This window comes from Molothrus ater, chromosome 3 (assembly GCF_012460135.2).
Source record: "Molothrus ater isolate BHLD 08-10-18 breed brown headed cowbird chromosome 3, BPBGC_Mater_1.1, whole genome shotgun sequence".
NCBI classification, from domain to species: Eukaryota; Metazoa; Chordata; class Aves; order Passeriformes; family Icteridae; genus Molothrus; species Molothrus ater.
In genome coordinates, this window is record NC_050480.2 from 31,980,709 (window position 1) to 31,994,109 (window position 13,401).

A 13,401-nucleotide genomic window follows, 5' to 3' on the forward strand; every position below is an offset into this window, starting at 1 on the left:
AAAAAAAACGTTTTCAGGACTTCTGAACTTCTAGCATTTCCTCACCTCACTCAGATCAAGCTGCTTATGGGTCTGAAATTCCAGACCAATACCCTAAATCCCCAAATGTAATCAAGAAATATTTTCAGTGGCAAAAATACAACATACCTTTAAAATCTGGGTATGATAGCATTACAAAAATACAGCTGAATTCTCAGCCAAGAGTCCTTTTCTTTGCTTCTGATTCAGTGCATCAAAAAAACAGCTTTGCTCTGGCTTGCTCTGCTTGTGCTACTCCTCCCCAGAACACCCCAAAAGAAGGAGGGAACAAGACAAAAACCCCCACAAAGCAAAAGCTAAAAGCCATTATGGCACCCTGAATCTCCAGCTTGGATCACAGATTTGAGAAGAGCAGACTGCTAAGTGATCCCCTTTCACACTTCTGCCTGACAGCACCGAAGGCACAGAAGGTGACAGTGCCACTTCTGCGCCACCGAGGACACCAAGGACAAACAGCACCCACTGCTCAAGTGGAAGGAGGTGCACAGCCACGTGACAGTGACACACCCTGGGCTCCACAGAGGTTGATTGCTCAAGGTGAGCTTCCTTCTGCTCTTAATTTTCACTTTGTCTTCAAGTCAAAAACAATGGACACCACTGGCCTAGAGATAGCTTAAGATTAAGTGAACAGAATTTCAACTAGAAAGGCAAACATATCTAGAGAAATTTCCAGTCAAATTCCAACACTGGATTTTGTGGCTAATCATCAGCAATCCACAATAAAGTATATTATATAATAAAATATATTGTACATATATAATTGGAAGAAGGCTGTAGACAACTATATGGCAATTTACACATGCCATTCAAAGTCCAACATTCTTAGTAGTAGATACCCTAAAAGAGCTACTTTTTTGTGTCATACAATTGTCTAACTTTTTCCTTAAATAGAAAAGTTGCTACTATTCACATTTGATTTTCTGGGACAAATTCTGGTATTTAATCAGTAGTTGTGAAGAAAATAAAACCAGGAGACTTCAATTATCAGCAAATTTTTCAGAAGAGAAAAATCATTAAACACCATAATCAAAAGTAGCATCTATTCATGAAGACTTAACTCTTCAAAGATATCAGCAATGTTTCAACATGACACAACCACTTCATTTGAGTTCTTAGCAAGAAATCAAAATTGCATAAAGTGTCAGATCTCTACATAAAAATTAACTCAAACGAATCCCAGAAGTATCAGGACAAACAACTCTAACATTGATGGCAAAAAACCAGATAATTATCACAGTCAAATATCAGTCATGTGAACAAAATCTGGAATCATTTTCTATGTGAAAGTAAGCTATAGTCCAGTACTCAATTACATTCCTGTATAGAAACAATATAGAGCAGTAAATGAGAAGCACAGTGAAAAAGAATATTAGAAACCAGCTGTGAGCTGAGCCTGACTTATGAAGTTTTCAAGTAATTCTACGTTAACTTTCAGAAGCATAAATTTTTGCTTAAGTACAAGCAGTATGCTTTGTGTAATCAGGGACAAGAGACTGAGGCTCTAGGTGCACACTATTTACTCTACTCAACTGTAGGCTGCCTTGCAGATCTCTACTGCTTCCTGCATCAGACCTAGCAAGCATACAAGGCAAATCAATTCACAGAGGCAGAACTAATAAACCTCAAATTCCCTAAATCCCTCAACCCACTCCAGGAAATACTGCTTTAGATTCACTTGGTGAGCAGACTCAGGCAGCTACACAGCTACAAAGGGAACAGACTCAGTTTCCAGCACATAGGATAAGGTGAGAACAAACACATGGCTTGGGATGGAGAGAGCACGACCACCTTTCCAAGCCTGGAACTCTAATTCTTATTTATCTGTAGTGAAAGAATACCCAGTGTTAGAAAAAAATACAAGGAAATAGGAATACTTCTAAGATATCTGTAATAGTGCTGAACTACTGGATTACTAAAAACATTTTTATGCTTAGTCTGCTATGTTACACTTCCTTTACTTATTCAGTGGATTTTTTAACAATACTTTAACATCCTTAAATAAAATATTTGTGAAGCTCCCATTATTCCGAGGCTATAAATTCTCTCCGTGTCAAAGTGCTTTAAATCAAGTTTAGTTATTCCAGGAAGTTTCTCTAAATATCTCTTTCAAATTTTCAGTTTTATTAACATCTGTAAATCCTGAAGTCTGTGAAAAGTGCATACTGTGGCAGTCATGGAGTCATTAAAACACAGTATGATGGTAACACAGATGCAAAGAAATTTTTGCTGTACGGTTTCTACAATACTTTCTGCTACGCATGTATTTTATGAAAGGCTTATCCTTACAATCTAATCAGTTATTCAACAACAACAAAAATAAATCAACTAATTTTAATGAGAGCATATAGCCATCTTAATTTTTTTAAAACTCTGAGTAGAGTTGAAGGAACCTTGAACATAGGGGCTGGACTAATGACTGGGATGGAAAAAAAAAACAGGGCAGGCAATAATAGACCCTATAGTTATATAGGAAATAGGAGCAGAGACAAAAAGTTTCTTATAGAGGACAGAAGCTAAAATTAAAACCAAGGGAGCAAAAATGTCAATCACTACAAAGATATGGAGACACAGAAAGGATGACCTAGTGACCTACAGCAAATGCCCTCAGCAGAGGCTAAAACTGGTATTGGAAGCAGTGACAACAGATGACAGTAACTTGGAATTCTCAGATGCTAAATGCTACTTTTCTTTACCTTAGATAAGTTCATTTAATGCAGGTTGTGTAAAACCTGCATAAACCTAAAAATAAACCTAAAAATTTGGCAGTACTGATTTGAGCCTCTCAGCAATTCAACTGAAAATAAAGCTGAAGACATAGGATAAGTACACAGCCTTTAAAACAAATTTTAAAGCCAATACATAAATGTAGGAAAGGGTAAGAATCCCAAGGGAAGAGAAAAACCTGCAAACCTAACCATCAAATGAATTTAGACTGAATCATCAATTATGTCCAGGATCAATCTATCTTAGATGGGCAAAACATATCAAAAAGTTTCACTGAAGTAGAGGTTCAGTAGTACTAGTTATCAGGAGGAACTAATATGCTATCAATTATTTTTCCCATATACACACAGTCCTTCCTATAACCATCTCTAACTTCAGACTTCTGAAAAGAAAGAGATGTTCTAGGAAGATCTGAATAAATATTTATTTCATTATTTGTCTAGATACTATGAGACTCCCTTAGGTATATTCTGTATGTCTCTCAGGTCACTACATCTTTCCTTTGCACAGATCACAGGAGAAAAACAAATGTTGAAAAATATTACCAAAATCAGGAATAATTACTCACACTAAGCAAAACACTTCCACAGTATTAAGAAAATACTCTACACTATTAAAACTAATCTTAAAAGGAAAGCATATTTCTTGTTTAGGCTTCCAAATTAAGTTCTTTGAAAATCTCTGGAACCTGAACACTGACAGCATCTAAGTATCAAATAACATTTACGTGCTTGTGCAAGATCTCTGAAGTTTTCACTGCTGGGTGTTGCATGATACGGCATTAATTGGTTACCAGAATGTGCAACTAACTTTGCCTTGGTTCACCTGAAGCAGAGTAGTGCCAGCAATGACAGAGGTATTGATATACTAATCTCATGGACTTGCAACAAAAAAAAAAATTCCTTTTTGGTGAATACGCATGACTTAAATCAGAAAGTACCTAACATGAAATAATGTCCTGATAAATCAAAAATGAAAATGAGAACATGGTCTCTCACACTCCAAAGCTTACTTTTTTCTCTCTCTGTCACCTGTGATTGATCTGAAATTTTATCTCAATATGTAAAGGTAGTACAAAATCACATACACTTCAGCCTTGGGAAATACACCAAGTACCTCTGCAAGTCCCAATAATGCAACTGAAAGTTCATCTTCTGGGATTTGGCTATCATAAATCAGAAGTTACTATCAATTTCCACTAAAAAGAGATGTGCAGGTGGTGTGAGTGTTCTGCCTGCCAGACACTTCTCTCGTAAGAAGAATTTTAAGTAACCCATTCAGTGAGTGAAGGAAAGCAGTAAGGAGTGACAGAGCAAATCCATCAGCTCCCTTTGTCCTCTATGTGCACCCGGGTACAAACTCTGTTACTTTGGGAGCACTCCTTTCAAACCAACCTTGCTATCTCTTCCCGGTGGGCAGTCCAGTCACGAATGTAGTCTTCCTGCTCCTTTATCCTGTGCTTGAAGGTGTTGCTGCTTTGAGCTGCTGTCCCAGCGCTCTGCAGTCGCGCGGTTTTCAGGGCTGGAGAGGTACGCAGACGGGTATGTTTAGGGGAATTACGGTTTGATCCGAACTCATCTTCTGAGGTGGAAGCATAATCTGTAGGAAAGCGCCTCCATCTTGCACTTACTAAATTAGTTTAATTATTAAAAAAGAATTATTATGGCGTCTTTAATAAGAGAAAACAGCATTATTTCAGTAACATCACAAAAAATACACAGCTATTTATTATCCATCCCCAGGTACCTCACAAAAGGTTTATTTACTACATCTTTAAAAGAAAGCTACAGAATTTGTGTTAAATAAAAAATATTGATTAATAAAAACATAAAACTAATGCTCTTTGTATAGTGATGAGTAAAGTAAGATGTAAAAGCCAGTGATTGTGTATGAGCTCAAACAAACTGTATTACAAAACAAGGGCCCAATTCATTAACATTTAAGTATATAGTCAGATTGCACTTTTTCTGCAGATTTTTTCCCAAATTTCATCCAAGGTTTATGTGATACAGAATAAAGAAAATGAAGAGATATGAAGGAGGGATGGAGCTGGCACCAAGCCTGGAATGCATGCTTACGTAAGGAAAGCATAAAATTCCTAGATGATGTGTGGGTCTTTTCCAACCTTAATGATTCTATGCTTATGTGTTTAGTACAGAAAAAGAATATATAAAATTAATATATGCAAATCTGCAGCAGATCCATAAGAAAAGCAGCCTCAGAGAAAGAAGTATATGTTCTGACACGCAGCTCATAAAGCATTATACAGCCTTGTTGGTGAGGGCAGCCTGAAGTACAGGAGAACTGGAACTAAGCAGGAGACTCTTGTCCCCTTATGAATTACTAAAGTCTAGAAAATGGATTTCAGATGTGCTGTCCTCAGACATTTCCAGCAGGAAGAGATACCACCAAGTGTAAAGAAATCCTCATCACCACAGCCTGCTAAATTGTTGCAGGGGATTTAATACCCCAAATTCATTGACATTCATGAGGCTCTGTAAGTACTGCAGAAAATGAATTAAGTGTGTGACCACCTATTGGTGATTGAAAAATATAGAACCAAATGATGTAAACTGGTTTTTAGTATTAAAAAATTCAAGAACTAATAATGATTTCTCCTGATACATTAAAAAATGAGCATTACAAATGAAGTATACACCAATATGAATTTAAGTAACAAATAATGAAGTAATTTTTGTGTAATGCAAAGATTATGGTATGTAGAATATGACATTGGTGTATAAGCTTACATCCCTTCCCTCATACAAATACTGAAGTTTCAACTGCTGAAAACAAACATGTGCTGGTGCAATTTTTTCAGGTTTAAATATGGGTTTCAAATGATGTCTAGTTCTACTTTTTTTAAATTTTCTAACTTTATTGTGGAAAGTAACAATGTCTCTCCAATCACTTTCTGATCTCTTTTTTGGAGGCTTCAAAGTTGTTTGATCTTAGGGAAATAAAACACGAGCAGAAAAAGTACATTTTCCCACCAACAGCATGCAAGCAATGCGTGACCAAAGTCCAAAGAGATTTATGAGTTGGGCCCACATTTTTTCATCCCTTTTTGTTTAAATTCTTTTTCCCAGTTAGAATTATAGTCTTTAAAATAATTATAAAATTTATGTTAAAATCTCTCAAGTGAGATACTTCAGCAACTCAGCACTGTACAATGAGCATATGTAATAATATATTTAAAAACTAAAAATTGAATGAGAAGTGAAATATCAGAAACAGATTTGATTTCTAGTACTCTACCACTGTAAGTTTCAACATCAGGGTCTGGGTCTGGGAGAAGCTTGGATTTCTCTGTGTACAAAATAGTGTTTTATCACGTTAATTCAATTTAAAACATTCAGATTAGAAGCATTTGCTTAAATAAAATATATTTATGAAATTAGTCTTAGGTCCTCTTTTCCACCCACACTTTTTTAGGAAAAGATTATCTTTCAATCAAAAATACTGAATTTTGTAAAGGTTTAAACATTTCAGAGATACTAACTGAAATGAAATAATTAACAATCATTTGTAACATTACATAGTATCATAAAACCCCTAATTTTAAGACCATTAAATTTTAAGGCCTTGAAATGTTGGGGTGTTACATATGATCAATGTGTTTAATATGAGGACAAAGTTACTGTAGGCCTAGTGGTAAAAATCTCAAAGTTGTGAAATTCATGACAAGCATATCCAAGCATGTTTCCCAGTGAGGTAGCTATACATTTGCATATATATGCTTTTAATACTATCTTTAAATTATGCAGGCCCAAAATGTCACTGTAGTTTATGTACATTTCTGAAAGCTGTTGTGCAGTTGCTTATCTCAGACACCAAAGACTGTGAATACCAGTACCATTAACTAGAAAATCCTCCAAAACCCTGGCTAAAATAATCAGCACTCAAACCTAATTTAGTGACTACTCTGTGAGAAATACAATGTCCTGACAATCATTAAGCTGGTAAGTTTGGTGATTTGGACAACATACTCTCACTTCAAAGATCTGAGAATAAATTTTATTGAATATATTCCTTATACTACTTAGAATGTATTCTACTCTGATTGAGGCATTGACTTCTCAAGGTGCATCCATTTCCAAGCTGCTGCTACTAAAATCTACTTAGTAAGGGCTGTTTTTTCTCAATTATCAATTTCTTTTCCCCCACAGTTACCTCAACAGCTTTGATCAACCTATCTGCCAGCCATGTGCAATGACAGCTAGGTCAGCAAGGCAGCAGAGCTGCCAAACACAGCTGGCTGCTCAAGGTCTCTCTGTTCTGACTCAATGCCCAATTTTACAGTTGCAGCTTAGCAGCTTCGCGCGGCTGATCCTGCCGTTTGTATTCCTGACACACAGCTCCTTCTGTAACATCATCTTCAATTTCCCTCTGTTGTTGTGAAAATAGGTCTTTGGGCTCCTCTGTTTTTATTGATCACACTCTACTGTTTGATGAGGCAGTGCCTTCACCAGACCTTTCACTGCTTGTGCTATAAAGTTACTAATTCTCTGTCTTCATGTGTCCTCACAGTGTTCTCAGTTATCAAGCCTCCTACCCCAGAAACACTCTGGTAATGACTTCAATGCTAACAGTTCTCACCCTAGCTGTTGCATTTATCTGCTTGCCCTTTCATATAAAAGTAAGCAATACTTCACTGCATCAAGATTAGAAATGATTCTTGAAATTACAGACTTGCTGCTAGCTCTGATAATTTTAGGCCTATCATGTTGCAATTCATCCACATGAAGTACAAGAAAATAAAAAAAATCCAGAAACTACACCTTATTCTTGCTTTCTTTTTACAGGTATATGTGTCTGAACATTGATTTGGGAAGTGCAGAAATAACTTGCTCTTTGTGGGCTGGATTTAAGAGGCTGCCAGTGTTTACTGATCTACAATGTGGTAGTGTTAACTGACCTCTGATGAGATAACCCATGGAACATATTTAACATTTTGAGAGAAGCTAGTCCTCTGGTAAAGGAAACAAAATCCCCAACCCAATACTGGTAATAATCATTAATTTTCCAGTCTTTCTATGTCCAGGGAGAGAAGAAAATCCATTCCTGTCACACCTTGATTATATGTGCCTGAAGTAAAACATATCCAAACAGCTGAGGTGCTTTAGTCAAGCACTTCATTAGTACTTTCCAAAAGTGCTAAAATTAATTGTTGACTTTTCTAGAAACAAAATTAAATTGAGGAATTAAAAGTGGCCTATATGTAGTTGGAGATGCATTTATACATATACTCCTATATACACTAGAAGGTTACACCAATTTCAAAGCAATTCAAATTTTCCTAAAGAATAACCAAAATAAATCAGAAAAAAAATTACACAATAATGTTACTGATACAGACAACATTCAGAACTCTAAATCCAAAACAGTAGTAATAATATTTTTTACTTATGTATTAACAAGACTTAATCGGTTTATTTAGCAATGATTTTGTTTTGAAAGTATCTGACTGCTTCATTAATTACTTTCAGATTCTGGCCCTTATATTGATGGACTTCTCCATTGCTATATATTAACTGATACAGTTTTATAAGACAGAAGCTACTACTACCGTAGATTTTTCTAACAATGGTCTTTTAAAATTACCTAGATTATTATGTTGGGGTACCCATGAGAAGATGGCACCTTTTCTCTCTTGAAAACAGTGTTTTATGTAAGCTACAGTAAACTTTTACTGTGGGACATGGAAAAAGGAACATTTAGCAAAGACGATAAAATGATAGATTAATAGAGTGAGAAGAGAAAGATACACTCACTTCCCTTAACAGAAGCAGCAAACCACTTCAATGCAGCAACATGGGAAGTCTAGGAAGCCTGCAATACCTCACATGGACACAAAACTCAAAGTTCATACAGAGTTTTGCGAAAAACAAAAGTAGTCAAGTGAAAAAAAAAATCTGGGCTTTACCTTTCCAGAAATCAGCATTATCATAATGTAAACTAGTATTCATTATTAAAATAAATATATGGAAGCCTTAACTGACACTTCCCTACCCTAGCATTGCCACCTTTCAGGCAGCATTGACAATTTAAAATTTTGATTAAAATTGAAAACATGCTGCTTTTCCAATTATATCTGTCAAGAAAAGACTAAATTTTTATTTAAAGGGTCATCTGTTTTGGGTACCTTTGTAGACACCTGTCATAGAATCACACAGAGTCAACTCTACAATTCAGCAGTGTATCTCAGCAGAAATTTATATTAAGCCAATAAATGATGCAGCAAAACTAAGTACCTGGGGAATATATAATGCTAAGAATCCTGACATGGTCCACTTACGATATGCAAGCAACAGAAGGACAGCAGGAGTGTGGGAAATTAAGTATCACAGTGGCTTATATCAAGTCTGAATGGGATGTAGCAAAATTCCAGAGCACTACATCACTGGAAGCTACTCAGTTTTATTCTGAGACTGTGGATTGACTGCAAATATGGTAAAGCTGCTAGCATGACAATTCTAAAAGCAAGCAGACATTTATTTTAAATACTCATTTCACAAGAAAGTTCACTTTTTTATAATTACCGCATTTTATTTTGATAGCTTTAATATTGCTGTTGAAAAAACCTACCAGCTCTAACACTGCTTGCACTAAGAATGCTATGTTAACTTCTAACAGAATAGTAGGTTAAAATTCATAGACTGTGCGGATTTTTCCTTCCAAATGTAAGACAAGGTAGAATAGCCACCACGCAAAAGAAGATCAACATGATCTGGAAATCATGATGGACTCATAAATCGCCATGATTTGGAACACAAAATGGGAAATAATCCAAGATAAGGCAAACCCTTAAAAAGACATTTCTTGATGATATTTAGTTAGGTAGTACATAGTTTTTCAATTCATTACTTCAACGTTATTATTCTTATCAAAAAATCTGATTGCCTATTTACAAGCCTAACTTATAAATAAATATTATATCTCCTATGTACTAAGTAGTGTTGCTGACCTCTGAACTTCTACTGCCATGATTTGAGCAAAGAGATCTTTTGACTCTTTTTGCACTAAAACAAATTATTGTTGACGCATTTGACTGTCCCAATTCAGTTCTTAGTGGTTTCAAGATGAAAACATATCCAAAGAATTGAAGGATTACAGTTTCTTGGCTTTATGATTTTAAAGGAGAAACCTCTACAATGCCATGGAAGCCTCTTACTCCAAAGAAAAAAGACTGCATCAACTAAAACTCAACAGTTTCATAAGAGCGGTTTCTTCAACCATTTCTTTTAAAAATCGACATGTTAAAAGCATCTAGTATTGTACAAAATTATTTCAAATAATCTCACATACCTGAGGGAGAATTATGAGCCGAAGCCAAGGATTTGGATTTTGAATCCGAAAGTCGAGAAATGCTATTGGCTCGAGTTCTAGCAGAAACTTTAGCACTGTCTCCTCCTGAGATCAACCTTGACCCACTTCTGATGATTGCTTCTGGTGTACGCGGCGAGGCAGTGCTCCTAGTTATTGTCGCTTCAGAGTCGCTGCGTGCTGATAAAGAGCCAAGTCGATTCCTGCGAGGCTGGGCCAGTAAGTCTATTCTGGAAATGTTTCTCCTCCCCGACGGAGGTTTTGACGTAGAACTCGTAGTGGACACTTCGGAAGCGACCGAAGCCTTGTCGGCGTCGGCAAGCTCACTATCTGAGACTTCACCAAGGCGGGCTCTGCGCAACAGAGAAGTCCTTGTGGGACGAGGTCTTGGAAGAGTGGTAGATTTACTGGACTGCCCAAGTCCAACAGGAGAGGTTTTTGATTTAGCTGACTTTCCTTCCATCTTGGAATGTACAAGTTCATCTGCTGAGGCGAAAGGAACTCTTCCATGTGATTTGCCAGAGTAGTTTTCCTGGTCAGATGATAGGATATCAGAAATGGCAGAATGAGGTACACTGGATGTTTGGTCATCATCTGTTAAATCTACTGATGGTTGCCTCATTCTTCCACTGGATTGCACCGTTTTGCGAGCGTCAGCTCTAGACCCACCATCTGAAGATCGACTCTTAGTTTTCTTTTCAATCTTTTCTCTAGCACTTGTAGAAGATTTTAAAACATCTTTTGAAGGGGAACCAGTGGAACATCTATCTTTATATAAGTTTGTAAAGCTCTTCCGCTTCTGTGTGGATTTTCTTTCAGTGTCACCAGTAACTAGACTGATTGTGCTGGCCGTATCGACATCTGATTCTGGTGATATGGAGTTATCTCTGTTATAACTAGGAGTGTCAGGACCTTCATCAGTTTTATTTTCTTCACGCAATTTAGCTTCAAGGAAAGCCATTACAGCTTCTGTGTCTTTTAAAATTAGTGTTGTATCTATACTGGAATCAGTGTCCATCGAATCACTTCTGTCACGTAACCTGTTTGCAGATACTAAAGGGGCAGCAGAACCACTCTGCTTATTAATGTGAGGAATAAGTTCTATAGGTATATTTGTGCTAGGCTTATCTATAGTAAAGCTACCTTGCCTCACTAAGGGTTTTGAAGATTCCTTTTTATCTCCTGCAAGTACTTTAGGACTTTGTCCTCTAATGATTTCCTCATTTTTTCTTCTTTTTCCCTCAATCTGTGCCAATTTAGTTTCTGCTTTATCTGTAACATGTCCGGGAGCATTTTCTTGATTATCCAAAGTTTTCGGTGACATAACAATCTCCTCCCTACCTTTCTCAATCTGGTTTGCAGCAGATTTTGTAGAGGATAATTTTGCAGGTGCCCACTGTCCTTGCTCCTTTCTTTCTTGCTGTTGAATTTTTGCTAAAGCTTGTTTCACCACAGAAGTTTCTCTGCCAGTTTCAACTCTCTCTTTACTAGAAGAGCTGGGAAAAGAAAACACTTTGTCTCCAGTAGCTTTGGGTGAAAGACCATTCATTGTTCTGCTTGACTTAGCATCTGAGGCACGAGCTGGAGTTTCTTTCTCTTGAAGTTCAGTGTCTTGCTTTTCACCTATTTCTGACCTCTGATGAGATACAGTTTTTGGTTTTAAGTTTTCATTTACTTTCTCTTCTATGGGAAGCTGTGGAAGTGTCCTCCTCTTTCGCTCAGCTTGGCTGGTCAGAGAAGCAGCTGAACCAGCACTTCTTACAGAAATACCAGACTCACTGATGTCTGTGTCTAAACATGAAAGAGAAAAAATATTTGAGAAGACATTCAACAGCTAGCCAAATAGAAAGATTAAATGTTTAAGACTGCGTAAGGCAGTCTGCAACATAAAACAGAACTGAAAAAGTCATCAGTCCATCCTGCTGTTCTATGACAAGATCAATTATATTTAGACATGAAGAAAAACATTTAATGAACTCTTTTAGCCAGCTGAATCATACTAAGTTTTTATGATCTCACAGTAGGTTAAAATAGGTCAGAAATCACTGTTATATCAATTAGCACACCATTACAACAGGGAGTGGAAAGCAAGTCTTACATTCCTAAACACCTTTAGGACCAGATTTCAAAACTATCAAAAAGAGATTAAAATCCTCCTTCTTCCTCCCTACCTGCCTGTTCCACAGCTTGAGGTCCGTCTCATGGACAGACTACAGCCTCTCCCTGTGAGACCTTGCCTCATTCAGGCAAGAATCTGCAGTGCTGGGAGACACTTCTCAGCAATATTGAAAAGCCCCACTCATGAACAAAGAAATTACTATGGCTGAAAAAGCAAAAATAATGTTTTTATCCCAAACAAGACACTGTAGTATAAAAATGCATGGAAATGCATCAAGAATGCTCTGTATACAAAGCATCAAAAGAATGCAGTATTAGTGCTAAAGCACTTTCACTGAATTCTCAGTGTACACAGAATGAATGCTCCATCATCAGAAAAGCATAGGCATCCCATGGACTGTTGCAAGGAATAAGTGTTTCAGAAACCAAGATTTATTTTTCCACAGTGATGATGACTGTGCCCTCTTTGCCCATTTAACAAACACAGCAGTTGTGCTGTCAGAAACAAGCCTTTATTACTCAAAAGTGATTTAAATTGCTCTATAAATTGCCCTGACTTTGAATATTTGAATAGAAAAAATTCTTTTTGCAGTTCATTTGTCTGCTGTTGCAATATAATGTGACACATTTAGTAACACACATCTGTCAAATCCCTTTCTTGCCAGGAGAGATCTATAAGCAACTGCTCTGCACGCCCTGTTGAGACTTTCCTATCACAGCTTGCCACCAACATTGGTTGCTCCAGGAGTAAGAACTGGAGTATAGGGTTTCTTTCTCTGCAAGAATCCTCTAAGCAATTAATTGAATATCAACCATCATGGTGTATGTATACCTGCTACTTTCTATCCATGCTCTTCAATCTATCTTTTCTCTTTGCAGTGTCACACCTTTGATGAAGAATGCAAAATGACTCACAGTTGTTTTTTTTTCTATAATCTATGTTAAGATACTAATTTGAGAAATATTAAGTACCTCTGAAATCTAAGCACGATTTTCTAATTCCAGGACTGTTTTTTTTCTTGAAAATTATGAAACAAATTGAAGGTTTAATGAAAATCTTTATGATTGCCATCTGTGAAGACTGACTTCTCTCAGACATGACTACTAGATCAAATATTTAATACATATATATGCATGTGACTTGCTTCCTGGTGAATTTCAAACTGCCTTTAGAAAAAAAAAAGGCATGGAGTT

General features: G+C 36.7%; 1 protein-coding gene across 9 annotated transcripts in view; it reads right to left on the reverse strand.

The window, feature by feature from the left end:
• The window catches only part of CEP170 (centrosomal protein 170), a 95,880-nt gene that overhangs the window by 13,313 nt on the left and 69,166 nt on the right, over window positions 1-13,401 (reverse strand). For 8 of the 9 annotated variants that reach the window (XM_054514172.1, XM_054514167.1, XM_054514171.1 and 5 more), the window contains 2 exons: window positions 10,072-11,880; window positions 4,158-4,392 (listed from right to left, as the gene is read on the reverse strand). In XM_054514172.1, coding sequence (XP_054370147.1) covers window positions 4,158-4,392; window positions 10,072-11,880 — 2,044 coding nt within the window. The remainder of the gene's footprint in view (window positions 1-4,157; window positions 4,393-10,071; window positions 11,881-13,401) is intronic. The other variant, XM_054514168.1, reaches the window with a different exon arrangement.